We start from the raw sequence: 16,273 nt of genomic DNA on the forward strand, positions 1-16,273 counted from the left end.
CCCAACCCTAATCCCAACTGTAAATGTAATCCAGACCCTAACCCTGACACACCCCTAACTCTAATCCCAACTGTAAATGTAATCCAAACCCTAACCCTATCTTTAGCCCCAACCCTAACCTTAACTTTAGCCCCAACCCTAGCTCTAACCCTAGCCCTAGCCCTAACGGGAAAATGGAAATAAATACATTTTTTTTTATTTTATTATTTTCCCCTAACTAAGGGGGTGATGAAGGGGGGTTTGGTTTACTTTTATAGCGTTTTTTATAGTGAATTTTTATGATTGGCAGCTGACACACACTAAAAGACGCTTTTTATAGCAAAAAAGTTTTTGCGTCTCCACATTTTGAGACCTATAATTTTTCCATATTTTGGTCCACAGAGTCATGTGAGGTCTTGTTTTTTGCGGGACAAGTTGACTTTTTTATTGGTAACATTTTCGGGCACGTGACATTTTTTGATCGCTTTTTATTCCGATTTTTGTGAGGCAGAATGACCAAAAAACAGCTATTCATGAATTTCTTTTTGGGGGGCATTTATAACGTTCCACGTTTGGTAAAATTGATAAAGCAGTTTTATTCTTTGGGTCAGTACAATTACGGCGATACCTCATTTATATCTTTACTCTGTCGCCTCATTGGGGGACACAGGACCATGGGTGTTATGCTGATGTCCACTAGGAGGCGACACTATGTATAATCTGAAAAAGATTAACCGTGGCTCCTCCTCTGCAGTATACACCCCTGGACGGCGTCAGCCTTCTCCAGTTTTTGCTTAGCGTCGCATAGGAGGCACACCTAAGATTTTTTTACTCCATTTTTTTACGACGGATTACAGATGAAGAAAAGTGGGTCTCCTGTGAGACTCCCGGCATGGCTCCTTCCTCGGCCCCCTATTACAGGGTGCCCAGTTGAAGTAGAGATGGCTATTCCCCATGCTGCTCATTCCCCAGTCCCTCGGGTGCTGGTTCGAAGTTGAGACTTCCCCAATTCCTTTTGGTTTCTGGGTTGAGGTCGAGGCGAGGATAAAGCCCCCTGAAGGTGACAACAGCACCCTTCCTAATCCCCCTCTGGGGGCATTAGGTTGACACCTCAGGTAGGGCCTGTACAGGCAGCATTCTACAGTTCCCAGCAATGGGCCAGCACACTGCGCCTGCATCCAGGGACCCCAGCCCAGCTGCGGTCTCCTGACGGGGACGGGGGGAGTGCAGGCAGGCATGGCACATACAGACACAGGGCTCCCTGCGCCCCTGTCTCTGCGGCAGCACCAGCTCTATACTGGCTCAGGGGGACCCCTCACAGGGCGCCCCTCCCGCTTACAGCCCCACCGCTATCCTGCCTTTAAATCCAGGGGGGTCCTGTTCAGATCCGATACCCCCCCCCCCCGGACTTCCAAGCCGGCCTGGAGCCTTTCTGGGCATCAAGCATCTAATTTAGGCCCTGTCTTCGGCCTAGCTGTAGCCGCCGCCTCCTCTCCGCCCCCCGGATGACAAATATGACACTCTACAGTGTCATAAAGGGGGTGGATCGAGACAGGGCGCGTTTTTACACAGCTTTGCCGCCTTTTTCTCAGCTCTCCGCCCCCTTCTCCTCTTCTCCTCGGCGCCCATTTCTACTGCAGCAAAGATTAAAGGGCCACTGTCACCCCCTCCAGCCGTTCTAAACTAAAAGAGCCACCTTGTACAGCAGTAATGCTGCAGTCTAACAAGGTGGCTCTTTTAGTTTTTGATTCAGTTATTACCTCAATAAAGCGTTTTAAAAATTGGCCACAAATACCAGATTTTGTACCTGGAGGCGGTCCGAATCGTCCTCTATGAATCTCCCAACTGCCGTCACTCTTCTCTTCAGGGGCGATGGTCGCCGCCCCCTGAGCGCTGTTTCTTCTTAAATCCGGCGCCTGCGCTGTGCGTGCCTGCCTGGGGCCTGCGCAGTCTTCATTGTCAGTCACAGCTCAGATGCAGGGTGCCTGACTGCGCCTGTGCGGGCAGTGCGGCCACCCTGTTGCTGAATCCCCGCCCCGCACTGTGTTATTCATTATGCACAGTGCGGGGCTGGGGTTCCTGGGCATGCGCACTGCGCTGTTTAGACGCTCAGACGCTCCCCCAGCTCAGACGCTCCCCCAGCTCAGACGCTCCCCCAGCTCAGACGCTCCCCCAGCTCAGACGCTCCCCCAGCTCAGACGCTCCCCCGCCTTCCCAGGAACCCCAGCCCCGCACTGTGCATAATGAATAACACGGGGCGGGGATTCAGCAACAGGGTGGCCGCACTGCCCGCACAGGCGCAGTCAGGCACCCGGCATCTGAGCTGTGACTGACAATGAACACTGCGCAGGCCCCAGGCAGGCACGCACAGCGCAGGCGCCGGATTTAAGAAGAAACAGCGCTCAGGGGGCAGCGACCATCGCCCCTGAAGAGAAGAGTGACGGCAGTTAGGAGATTCATAGAAGAGGCTTCGGACCGCCTCCAGGTACAAAATCTGGTATTTGTGGCCAATTTTTAAAACGCTTTGAGGTAATAACTGAATCAAAAACTAAAAGAGCCACCTTGTTAGACTGCAGCATTACTGCTGCACAAGGTGGCTCTTTTAGTTTAGAACGGCTGGAGGGGGTGACAGTGGCCCTTTAACCCTGCATCTCCCGGTCAGCAGGACCAGGCCAGCCAGTCTCTTCGGCGCTGGACCTAGGGGCATACTGGTGGGGAAAGATCACAGCTGGGTTGTTTTACTCGGCTGTGAATCCATATTACCTATAAGGCTCCCCTATAGGTTTCTCTACCCCTGTAAGGTCCTCTGCAGCCAGCCCTTCTGCACTCTGTGCACTATGCCGGGCTCAAGGTCCAAGAGAACCAGGCAGGACTGCTATTATGCATTTTGTACAGCCTGCTGGACCGCTCTCCCCAGTGGCACGTAACGCGCTGCCAGGACTGCATCCAGACTACTGCGTCAGAGCCCCAAGAAGCCCCTGCCAATGCCTCTGTGTCTAAATGCCACGCCGGAATGGGTCACTCAGAGGTCGCAATCTATGACTCAGTCTATAGATAACCAAACCTCCACATTGCTTCAGGCTCTGCAGAGTCATGCCTCGGCTATGACTGCTACCCAGCAAAGGGAGAGCTTGACTCGGGAACAGAATGACTTGGCACATCCACGTCTAGGTCAAGTCCATCTGCGTCATCCCATAGCACACGGTCATCCCCTTCTAGGGAGAGACACCGTAGTTCCAAGTTATCTAGACCAGGGGTGTCAAACTGCATTCCTCAAGGGCTGCAAACAGGTCATGTTTTCAGGATTTCCTTGTATTGCACAGGTGATCATTTAATCACCTGCACAGAATGATTCCAGCACCTTGTGCAATGAGAAGGAAATCTTGAAAACACGCATGGTTTGAGGCCCTCGAGGAATGCAGTTTGACACCCCTGATCTAGACCGTCCCCTTCCAGGGGCAGACAATGCAGATCTCCGCAGTCCCCGACCAGAGAAGGCCTCCTCCCCAGCTCACCCAGCAGGGGACGCCTCAGTGATACACAGGATTCGGAAGGCATCTGTGACTCCGATTCAGTCAGGGAAACGGAGGGGTCCCTGATCCCAATCCCCCCTAGCAATACAGCGCTAGTCGAGGACATAATCTCTTCCATCCATCGGGTGCTGGACAATTCTAATCTGCCACCAGAGGATTTCCTTTGAAGGACCTCTGAAGCCGCCTAAGGTTTTCTCTAACCACCCAGAGTTTAAAGCGATCCTTATAGAGCAGCTCTCACAGCCTGAGAAAAAATTCGCTAATCGCAAATATCTGGAGGCAAGGTACCCTTTCCCACAGGACACCAAGGAATGGACAGATCCACCCGAAGTGGACCCCCCAGTCTCTAGACTAGCAGCACAGACTCTCCTTTCACTGCCAGATAGCTCAACCCTCAGGGACGCAGCAGACCGGCAGTTAGAACGCATGGCTCGTTCAATTTTCGAAGCGGCAGGGGCCTCCCTGGCTCCCGCGTTCGCTTCAGTTTGGGCTGCCAAGGCCATACTGGCTTGGGCCAAAAATTTACAAGCTGGCCTCCAAGCATCTGCTCCTGAGCTGTCGGACCAAGCGGTTCAAATAGCAGTTGTAGCAGATTACATGCTTCATGCAGCTCTGTATTCAGCAAGGGGCGTAGCGGGGATAGCATCAAACGCCATCACGATTCGGCGTATCCTCTGGCTGCGGAATGGAAAGCGGACGCAGCCTCAAAGAAGTCCCTCACGCACCTCCCGTATCTCAGTGGGTGACTTTTCGGTGAAAAGTTGGACACAATGATATCCAACGCCACCGGGGGGGAAGGGTACCTCTCTCCCTCAACTGAAACCTATACGCACTTACAAGAAGTGTAACAAAACCGATTCCGATCCTTTCGGAATTCCTCGGGCTGGTCCGTCTCCCGTCCAGCACAAAATTGTAACCGTTCCCCACACAGGGACAACTCATGGTCGACGCAAAGGTCAGACAAGACTTGGCAGTTAAAAGCAGGTCAGTCAAAGCCCAAAGGAGGTAAACCTCAGATTTTTTCCTCCTCATGACTCACGGACCCCGGAAGACATCCCACCCGTAGGCGGCCGACTTTGCTCTTCCAGCAAGTCTGGATGCCTACCACAGAAGACAGGTGGGTCAGGGAACTAGTGTCTTCCAGATAAAAGATAGTGTTCAACCTCCAACCCACCGAACCGAGTCTTCCTCTCTGTTCCCCCAAAACCGCCAGCCAAGGCTCGTGCCTTCCACCAAGCGGTTCCCTCGCTTCTTCAAGCAGGAGTCATAGTACCGGTTCCCACGGCTAAGCGCTTCCGAGGGTTCTACTCCAATCTATTCGTAGTCCCCAAGAAAGGAGGCAGCGTACGGCCCATACTGGACCTAAAACAACTCAACAAATATGTACGGGTTTGTCACTTCCGCAGGAGTCCTTTTCGGTCCATCATTGCGTCCATGGAGAAGGGAGAATATCTCGCCTTCATAGAAATACAAGACGCATACCTGAATATACCGATTGCATCTGCTCGTCAGTCTTCTCAGGTTCGCAATCGACCAGGACCACTACCAGTTCGTGGGTCTTCTGTTCGGACTCGCCACGGCTCCCAGTGTGTTTACCAAGGTCATGGCAGCCACCATGGATGTCCTGCACTCCAGAGGCATAGTAGTCGTTCCATACCTGGACGATCTACTCATCAAGGCTCCTACCTTCAAGGACTGCGAGCTCAGCGTCTCAATCACCATCGACACTGAGTCGCATGGGCTGGTTAGTCAACCTACAAAGGTCATCACCAACCCTGAGTCTGTCTCTGACCTTCCTGGGAATGCTATACAACACCTCCAGGGGTCTAGTGCTCTTTCCCAGGCACAAGGCACTAGCTCTCCGTCTAGGAGTTCGCATCCTCTTCCGCAAACCCCCTCGATCTCTCCGGTTTGCCATGAGTCCTCGGCAGGATGGGGGCAGCAATAGAAGCGGTCCCAATTTGGCCCAGTTTCACCTCAGGCCTCTCCAACTAGCCATTCTCATGTCCTGGGACAGGAATCCCTTTCTCTCTCGACAGGGAGTTCCGGCTAACGTCAACCAAGAGGTCCCTGCACTGGTGGCTCAAGCCAACCTCGCTAGCAAAGGGGAAATCCTTTCTCACAGGTCAGTGGAAGGTTCTGTCCACCGATGCGAGCCTGACGGGTTGGGGTGCAGTGCACCTACACCACAGGGCACAGGGCAAGTGGTCCCCAGTGGAAGCGACCATGCCCATCAACATCCTGGGAATTCGTGCCATCCTCCTGGCATTGAGGGCCTTCCATCACTTACTGGCAGCCTCTCACATCAGAATACAATCGGACAATGCCACCACTGTGGCATATGTGAATCACCAAGGGGGGACCCGCAGTACCCAGGCGATGCGAGAAGTGTCACACATCCTCCACTGGGTGGAGGACACAGGCTTGGTTCTCTCGGCGGTCCACATTCCGGGTGTGGACAACTGGGAAGCAGACTTCCTCAGACGACAAGGAATAGATTCGGGAGAGTGGTCTCTCCATCCCGAAATTTTTCGGCAGATCTGCCATCGCTGGGGGACCCCAGATGTGGACCTAATGGCATCCCACTTGAATGCCAAGGTCTCCAACTTCATGGCCAGAACACACGATCTGCGGTCGCTGGGAGCAGAGGCTCTGGTTCAGGACTGGACCCAGTTCCAGCCTCTGTACATTTTTCCACCTCTCCCCCTGTTATCCAGAGTGGTGAGGAAGATCAAGCAAGATGGAGTTCCAACCATCTTAATCGCACCGGTCTGGCCCAGACGTACATGGTACGCTGACGTCGTACAACTTTCAGCAGACGCCCCCTGGCGCCTCCCCGACCGCCCGGATCTTCTATCACAAGGCCCGTTATACCACCAGAACTCAGGGGCTCTCAATTTGATGGCATGGCCCTTGAAACCTGGGTTCTAACCCAGGCAGGGCTCTCGACGGACGTCATTAGGACCATGATCAGGGCACGGAAGCCAGCCTCTGCCAAGATCTATGACCGTACCTGGAAAGTTCTCTTTACCTGGTGCGAATCTCGTGGCCAGACCCCATTCCCTTCTTCCCTCCCCGAACTACCTGTTTTTTTTTCTCCAATCGGGTCTGGAGGCCAGGCTGTCCCTGGGCTCGCCTAAGAGCCAGGTGTCAGCCCTCTCAGTGCTTTTTTTCAAAGGCGCATTGCTACCAAGCTGCGAGTAAGGTCTTTTTTCTTCAGGGTGTTTCCCGATTGGTTCCCCCCCCCTACAGACGACCACTAGAAACGTGGGACCTCAACCTGGTCCTGACAGCATTGCAGGAACCACCCTTCGAACCCCTTAAGGAGGTCCCGCTCTGCCTTCTCTCCCAGAAGGTGTTTTTTTTTCCTGGTGGCAATCGCCTCGCTACGCAGGTTGTCGAACTGACAGCACTCTCTCCTGCAGACGGCCCTTCCTGGTTTTTCACCAGGACAAAGTAGTTCTCCGTACGGTCCCATCCTTCCTTCCGAAGGTTGTGTCCAACTTCCACCTCAATGAGGACATTTCTCTGCCTTCCCTTTGTCCGGTCCCGGTTCATAGAGTGGAGAAGGCTCTGCATGCGCTTGACCTTGTCAGGGCATTGCGTATATGTGTCTAGGACTGCGTCCTTCCGGAGGTCTGATCCCTTTTCCTTCTTCCGGAAGGCGGCCGCAAGGGTCTCCCAGCTTCCAAAGCTACCCTTCCTAGGAAGATCACATCCACCATACAAGAGGCCTACCGCCTTAAGAATTCTCCTCTTCCAGCCGGTATTACGGCACACTCTACACGGGCGGTAGGGTCCACCTGAGCCATTCGGCTCCAGGCTTCGGCACAACAAGTGTGTAAGGCGGCCACTTAGACTAGCCCACATTCGTTTACTAAACACTACAGGGTTCATACCCAGTCCTCAGCGGAAGCGAGCCTGGGTAGATGTGTTCTGCAGGCGGCGGTGCCCAAAGTATAGGGGCCTGTCTGCACAATATTCGTCCATTGCTTCCCACCCAGGGACTGCTTTAGGACGTCCCATGGTCCTGTGTCCCCCAATGAGGCGACAGAGTAAAGGAGATTTTTGTGTACTCACCGTAAAATCTTTCTCTTAGGCTACTTTCACACACAGCATATTTGCTGCGTATTTTTACGCGCGCGTATTTTGCTGCTGCTTTACCTGCGTTTTTTTACGCAGGCAAAAAACGCAGCTGCTTTCACACACAGCGTTTTTTGCTGCGTTTTTTGCAGCTGCGTTTTTTTCAGCATTGTGTACTGAAAATAAAGTTTGTTTGAAAAAAAAAAAAGGGGGAAAAAAAAAAAGTCATTGAGGTAATTTCCTGTCTTTATGACTCAGAATACAATACACACTGGAGTTAACATCATGTCGATTCTGCCAGCTGCAATGGCCTTGAGCCAAAGACGCCTCAGCAAGCGGAACAGACATCAGCTGGGGTTTACTAACCCCACTGTCACTAACCCCAGGTTACTAGGGCAGGCGTCAGTCAGTCGTAACCCTGTACGGTAAGGGTATGTTCACACGATCCTGATTTCAATCCTTTTTTTTCAGGACAAAAACCGCAGCTCTTGGCAGAAAACGCAGGTGCGTTTTTGATGCGGTTTTTGATGCGGTTTTTAGTGCGGTTTTTTATGCAGTTTTCTCTGCAGATTGTCTGTGTTTGACACAAATAAAGCTTTAACTGCAGTGGGGGAAAAAAAAAAAAGAAATGATGTCATTTCCTTGTCCAACCCTTTTCTTCTTCCATCCTCCATTTTGGGACTAAACACCAAAATGAGTGGACGTGTTTTGAATGACAGCGCTCCGCAGAGTGCTGAGCGTAGGCCAGATCACAGCCCGCGGATCCAGCTCTATCCAGCTATTTAAGTCTACGTTCACATTTCCGGTCTGCGCCGCAGCGTCGGGCGCCGCATGCGTCATGCGCCCCTATATTTAACATGGGGGCGCATGAACATGCATCGCACTTGCGTTTTGCGCCGCATGCGTCACTGCAGCGCACGCATCCGGCCGCAGAGGACGCAGCAAGTTGCATTTTTGCTGCGTCCAAAATCAATCAAAAAAAGGACGCATGTGCACAACGCAAATGTGAACATAGCCTAAGTGCCACGTATTTAAGTGCCACGTATTTAAGTGCCACGTATCAAAGTGCCACGTGCCACGTATCAAAGTGACTGAGCGCCGGCCCTAAAGTGAAAGTGAAAGCAGAGCGGTGACGTCACCGCTGTGCTGTTAAGGCCGGAGCTCAGTCAGTGTCAGGAAGCAGACGCTGGGGGACGCGCAGGTGAGCATGTACTGTTTGTTTTTTTTTACTTTTACTCTGGTAACCAGGGTAAACATCGGGTTACTAAGCGCGGCCCTGCGCTTAGCAACCCGATGTTTACTCTGGTTACCCGGGGGCCTCGGCATCGTTGGTCGCTGGAGAGCGGTCTGTGTGACAGCTCTCCAGCGACCAAACAGCGACGCTGCAGCGATCGGCATCGTTGTCGCTATCGCTGCAGCGTCGCTTCGTGTGAAGGTACCTTTAGCACAATGGTGGCACTAGCGTCGCATGGGGACACACACACACACACACACACACACACACACACACACACACACACACACACACACACACACACACACACTCCATGCTGCTTCACTGGGGGGCGGGGGCTTCCCTCTTCCTGTCCGACGTCACGTCCGGTCCTGGGTGTCAACCCCTCCGTACAAAGACGCCGACACCCAGGACAAAGGCGCTGTGTGTGGAAGGTAATATGGGGCCCTAGGGGGATACGCAGACACGCCGCTGCGTAAAGAATTGACATGTCAATTCTTTTTACGCCGGCGTGTTTGCAGACAAAAGCGCCGCGTTTTTTTGCGGTGTGTCTGAACGGCAAAGTGAATTTCTCATTCACTTTGCCGGCAGACGAAAATGACATTGCGCATTTTTGAAAAGCGCCCGCAAAATAGCGCTCAAAAATGCGCTATGTCTGAAAGTAGCCTTAGCCTCTAATTGGTGGTCACAGCTCCCACCCTGTTGCCCTTTTCGGGCCGTTGTTACTGTTGAGTTCTCATATTGTTCTTTGAGCTCATACATAGTGGCCTTCTTATAGGCATGTTTATGTCATTCATGTTAAGTTCCTCCTACTGCTTTTGCACAAAACTGGAGAAGGCTACATAATTATAACGGGCCACTTGTTTTTGAGTTTTCGTGTAATCATAAAAAAGGGGTATAATTTGTATCCAACTTTTTTTATTTATTTTTTTTCTTCTCTAAAACCACTGTTTTTTCATTATTATAGCACTTGGCGACCCCTGAAGCTTTCGCCAGGAATCCATCTCGTGTATGGGAGTTTTATCACTATCGTAGAGAAGTGATGCTTACAAAAAGCCCAAACCCAGCACACCTGGCCATCGCAGAATGTGAATCTCGGCTCAGCAAACAGGGAAGGAAAGTAGTGGTGATAACGCAGAATATTGACGAGCTGCATCGCAAGGCAGGAACGCGCAATCTGTATGAAATTCATGGTAGGATGGCTCTTTATCTCTTTAACTCATATCCCCCCCCCCCCCCCCCCCATATCCTGTTCGCCAAAGATATTTGACCCTATGTCAAAGCGATGAGAAAATCAGTGTGAAAAGATGCAGCTTTCCCAGTATACTATGGCTCTGCAAACTACATGGCATGCTGGGACTTGCTGCGATACGCTGCACACCACGGCTGTAAAGGATTTCTGATATACAGCTCTGGCAAAAATTAAGAGACCACCACATCAAAACCCTGTCATGGGCAGAACAATCTCCAGACCTGAACCCCATTGGAAACCTCTGGAATGTAATCAAGAGGATGATGGATAGTCACAAGTCATCAAACAAAGAACTGCTTAAATTTTTGCACCAGAAGCAGTGTGAAAGACTGGTGGAAAGCATGCCAAGACGCATGAAAGCTGTGACTAAAAATAAGGGTTATTCCACAAAATATTGATTTCTGAACACTTCCTGAGTTAAAACATTAGTATTGTTGTTTCTAAATGATTATGAACTTGTTTTCTTTGCATTATTTGAGGTCTAAAAGCACTGTGTTTTTATTTTTTTGTCAGAAAAAAAAGCTAAATGTATTGCTTGGAAATTCAGAGACATGTTGTCAGTAGTTTATAGACTAAAAGAACAATTTACATTTTACTCAAAAAATATACCTATAAAGAGAAAAATCAGACAAACTGAACATTTTGCAGTGGTCTCTTAATTTTTGCCAGAGCTGTATACTACTCAACGTTGAAATTGCAACACCAAGATGGAATTATGAAAATCACAGGATGGATAGGCATGTTAATGATATGCAAATGATGGGCAGATGGAAACAAAATTTTCAGAACCTCTTTATTTAGTGTATGAGTACCACACGCAGAAACACTCGCCTTGACATGTTATTAATGATTGTCTGGGATTGTTCTTCCACACTGAATGCAACTGGATATGTAAATCAACCTGATTGGTTGCTGTCAGCTTCTTTTGCAATTGATGAGCAATGTCCGACCCAGATGTGCTCAATGGAAGATCAGCCCGGAGACACTGCAGGCCATGGTGGTTTGTTTAGACCAGCTTTAATACCTCTGCGCTTGTCCGATGCTCCAGAGGAAGTGCTGCCTCCTATAACCGTATTGGAGAGCGCACAGTCACTCAGTCATTTTTAGTTCATTTAGGTTTTTTTTTGTTTGTTTTAATAGAACATCAAAATAATCCCCTGCGCTTTACAGTTGAGAAAATGGTAATATTAGAAATGCTTTCCTCCTAAAATAATGAGCCACTTGTCCACGGGGCAATACCAGACACAACCCGTGAACAAATGTGGCACTGTTTTTAGAAGAAAGCCATGTTTTTCTAATCCTGTACAATGCTTAAAGGGGTTTTCCTTAAAAAAAAAAAAAAAAAAAAAAAAAAACTTTCCACTGCCCTCTGAAGTTTTTTGACAGCGCTGCAGCAGTGATGTCATTGTTACAACACATGATCACTGGCCTCAGTAAGCTGTGCTGCTGATAGAAGGCGTGAGGCTGGTGATTGGCTGCTGCAGTCACATGTTGAAGGCTGGATGTCACCGCTGTTGTCCTATGAACAACTTTGGGATGCGGCAGAGAGTTGGCATTGGTCCATTAAGGGCTTCAGTTAGCAAGTAATGTCTGATTTTAATCATTAACTTCTTGTATGCAAGTTAAGTCCTGGAATGAGGGCCTACCCATAATCCTGTTGGTGCCAGTGCATGCAGAATATAATGTCTAATTAAAAAAATGTCCATAAAGAACCAAGCTGGCACTTCAGGTGAATATACAACAACAATGAGTAAAAAGAGCCGGTCAGAGGAAGAGATCCAAAAAAGTTTTATCTCATCTGCTTATAAAATGATAATTATTGTAAAAAGGCTAAAGACAATAGAATACACAATGTACCCTGTAGGGGCAACTCTGGTGCTATCCTGATTATTAAATAGAATAATGACAAATATTACCGTTATACCATTTGTAACCCAGTCCTATATAACAACAAACAAAAAAAAAATTTAAAAAATAATTTCATGCTCTGCTATCAAATACCAATAATATTTATATAACATCTAATAAGGCATGTGAGCAACTATAAAGTATCTGGATCATATTGCCTCATACCACTGGGACTGCAAGTAAAGCAGGATAGTCTGGACGTTCCCCCTCACCCCGACGCGCGTTCACCCTGAGCTTTTTCCTGGGGCATTTCCTAACATAGTCATATTGACAGAAAAATTTAAAAAAAGTTATGGCTCTGGGAAGCCGACGAGCAATAAAACAAATGCAATAAACAAAATGAGCTGTGGCGCGAAGGGGTTAATCACTTGTTATAGTATACATTAAGCTTGATGTGATTGCAAGCTATTCATATTAAAGTTATGATTTCTTCCAGGTAGCTTGTTTAAGACCCGATGTAACACTTGTGGCAGTGTGAAGGAAAACTACAACAGTCCAGTCTGCTTCTCCCTCGAAGGAAAGGGGTAACTTTGCACATGTGCATTGGCTAGTTCTGTATTCATTGTTATCTTGGGGTAATTTATTATTGTACAGTATGTTGATCACCTGCTTGGACTGGATGCTTGTGGTCTCCAGTATGAAAGTATTGACAATCTAGATTGTCCGGTCTTTGGCCATTGTTAATGATCACACTTATTTTTTTGCACTTTAATTAGCGCTCCTGATCCTGATGTAGAAGATGCTGCTATTCCTGTAGAGGATCTACCACGGTGAGGACTTCTGTGAAGTAGTGTTTCTGCAGTTTTTGGTGGTGTGCAGTTTTTTTTGGTTTCCTCCAACTATATGAACCACTTTATCAGTAAGGATAAACTTTCATATGTTAGGAAATGCAATTGAGCATTTGGAGCTGAAAACAACTTTGGTTTGATCTCCTTTAAAGGCTTTGCAACCTTTTTTAGAATTGCCAAATAAATCGCTCTGCATAGTCTTCGTAAAAGACTTGCTAAGATTTTGCTGCTCTAGCGACTGCAACGGCTTCATGTAGCTGGTGTCCTGCTGCTGTTTCTGACATGGATCTGGTGGTACAATGGTGGCTGCTGACATTCTCTCCTGGAGATAAAAGCAAGGAAGAAAGAGCAAACCCTACCACCTCCTGCAAATTCTGTATTGAGGAAAGATGACACCCAAAGTCTGCAGGGGAAGGTAGGGCTCACAGTACCATCAGTATAGATAGGATGGATCCCATGGCAGAATCTGTAGGTGGGTGATATCCTTGCCGGCACAGATAAGTGGTAACTGTCTAAGCCTGGTACATAGGAGTAAAGCCCTGTCTTGGCAGCTGCGCCTGGTTTCACAGACTTTACGACAAGCATGTATCACTGGGATGGATATGGCCACAAGAGGCAAAAACTAGACGCAGGTTACATTCTGCATATCTGGGTCGGAAAAGTAGCGGAACTAGCAGCCAGACCATTAGTGCAAGGTAACCAATTACATTTGCAAAAAAAAATTTAAAAAATCCTGTTTAAAGGTGTCCACAGCCTTACAACGATTACACGTACGATCTTACTACAAATTAATATTTACGTTGGATAGTATGTGTGTATGTATGGTGTCAGATTTTAGTTTTACAATATGTTATGTACTGTAAATTAAAGCCCTTTTTATTTGTCACTTTCCAAAAGTTAGTTGCATGCTCGGTTAGCTGGAGTTAACCTGATATTCTGCTGGATCCATCTGGATATCACATTGTCATTTTTAATGCAATATGTCTTTCTTAGAAAGGGGAAAAAAAAGACCTACAAAGCAAATGTATGCGGGAAAATGTCAGGATTTAAAAAATGATCCCCAAATGATAGAACAGGTGTGAAACAACAAAATCGAATAGTTCTTGCCCTCCTCAGGTCAGCTCTCCATTTGGGGTTCACTTCTCCTAAAGTAGAAAACCCCTTTTAATGCCTGAATCTACCATGTGTGTATTCATATTTTCTACTTCGCTACTATTTTGCAACTTCCAAACAGAATAGTGGAGGTAAGTGACCTATAATCTAATGAAGTTTTCTTCTGTGTGCAGTTGTGAAGAAAAGGACTGCAATGGCCTCTTACGGCCAAATGTGGTGTGGTTTGGGGAGACCTTGGACTCCAATCTCCTCGGAGAGGTGGAAAAGGAGTTGGAAATTTGTGACTTGTGCTTGGTGGTAAGTAGGTAAATCAAAGACCTGTTAAATACAGCACCACAATGAAAATACGTTGCAGTGTACAGTGGGGGAAATAAGTATTTGATCCCTTGCTGATTTTGTAAGTTTGCCCACTGAAAGACGTGAACAGTCTATAATTTAAGGGTAGGTTAATTTTAACATTGAGAGAGAGAATATAAAAAATAAAATTGTATAAACTTATTTGGGTTTTGCAGTGAGAAATAAGTATTTGATCCCCTACCAACCATTAAGCGTTCTGGCTCCTAATCAACTCGTTACCTGCATTAAAGACAGCTATCTTACATAGCCACCTTTATAAAAGACTCCTGTCCACAGACTCAATTAATCTGTCTGACTCTAACCTCTACAACATTGGCAAGACCAAAAAGCTTTATAAGGATGTCAGGGACAAGATCATAGACCTGCACAAAGCTGGAATGGGCTACAAAACTATACGTAAGATGCTGGGTGAGAAGGAGACAACTGTTGGTACAATGGTAAGAAAATGGAAGAAATACAATATGACTCAATCGACATAGATCTGGGGCACCATGCAAAATCTCACCTCGTTTGGTATTCTTGATCATGAGGAAGGTGAGAGATCAGCCTAAAACTACACGGGGGGAACTTGTTAATGATTTCAGGGCAGCTGGGACCATAGTCACCAAGAAAACCATTGGTAACACATTACGCCATAAAAGTTTAAAATCTTGCGGTGCCCGCAAGGTCCCCCTGCTCAAGAACGCACAAGTGTAGGCCCATCTTAAGTTTGCCAATGAACACCTGGATGATTCTGTGAGTGATTGAGCAAAGATGCTGTGATCAAATGAGACAAAAATTGGGCATTAACTCATCTCGCCGTATTTTGGAGGAAGATAAATGCCGCCTATGATCCAAAGAACACCGTCCCCACTGTCAAGCATGGAGGTGGAAACATTGTTTTGGGAGTGTTTCTCTGCTAAGGGCACAGGACTACTTCACCGCATCAATGGGAGAATGGATGGAGCCATGTACCATAAAATCCTGAGTGACAACCTCCTTCCCTCCGCCAGGACATTAAAAATGGGTCGTGGCTGGGTCTTCCAGCGAGACAATGACCAAAAACAATACAGCCAAGGCAACAAATGATTGGCTCGAAAAGAAGCACATTAAGGTCATGGAGTAACCTAGTCAGTCTCCAGACCTTAATCCCATAGAAAACTTATGGAGGGAGTTGAAGCTCCGAGTTGCCAAGCGACAGCCTCAAAATCTTAATGATTTTAGAGATGATCTGCAAAGATAAGTGGACCAAAATTCCTCAACTACAAAAGACGTCTGACTGTTGTGCTTGCCAACAAGGGTTTTGCCACCAAGTATTGTCTTGTTTGCCAGAGGAATCAAATACTTATTTCTCACTGCAAAATGCAAATACATTTATACTATGATTTTTCTGGATTTTATTTTGATATTCTCTATGTAAAAATTAACCTATCCTTAAAATTATAGACTGTTCATGTCTTTGTCAGTGGGAAAACTTACAAAATCAGCAAGGGATCAAATACTTATTTCCCCCACTGTAAATGTATTGTGTATACCAGAACTGGGTAGGTAACGAGTATATGGAATGACTCTCTCCATATGCATCAATTATTTGTATGTATTCATTAAATGTGATACTATTACTGCAATTGAAAAAGGAACCTAGAAGACTTTTTTTAGATTGAGGCATTTGGTACTATCAGATTCTTCCAGATGAATAAGTCTACCATATAGTCAATAAAACGCCATAAAAATGTGTCTTTCTGACATAACTCTCCTCCTGTGTAGGTTGGAACTTCTTCTGTTGTCTATCCTGCTGCCATGTTTGCACCACAGGTGGCTGCAAGAGGGGTACCCGTAGCTGAATTCAACATGGAAAACACCCCAGCGACTATGGGCTTCAAGTAAGTAGTATTTGCATTGAATTTCAAAAACAAGGTTCCAATCGTTATATGCTATTTATGGGGCAGGAAAAGAACAGTTGGTTCATGAAGTTACTGTGTTAAAAAGAGAGGAAAATGGGTAAACTCAAGGATCTTGGAGTCAAATTGTGATGGTTAGATGACTG

General features: G+C 47.4%; 1 protein-coding gene across 3 annotated transcripts in view; it reads left to right on the forward strand.

The window, feature by feature from the left end:
* Nucleotides 1–16,273, forward strand: part of SIRT5 (sirtuin 5) — a 28,789-nt gene that overhangs the window by 9,085 nt on the left and 3,431 nt on the right. For all 3 annotated transcript variants that reach the window (XM_077269911.1, XM_077269912.1, XM_077269913.1), the window contains exons 4-8: nt 9,797–10,022; nt 12,426–12,513; nt 12,706–12,759; nt 14,064–14,187; nt 15,994–16,109. In XM_077269911.1, the coding sequence (XP_077126026.1) occupies nt 9,797–10,022; nt 12,426–12,513; nt 12,706–12,759; nt 14,064–14,187; nt 15,994–16,109 (608 nt within the window). The remainder of the gene's footprint in view (nt 1–9,796; nt 10,023–12,425; nt 12,514–12,705; nt 12,760–14,063; nt 14,188–15,993; nt 16,110–16,273) is intronic.

This window comes from Ranitomeya variabilis, chromosome 6, assembly GCF_051348905.1.
Source record: "Ranitomeya variabilis isolate aRanVar5 chromosome 6, aRanVar5.hap1, whole genome shotgun sequence".
NCBI lineage: Eukaryota > Metazoa > Chordata > Amphibia > Anura > Dendrobatidae > Ranitomeya > Ranitomeya variabilis.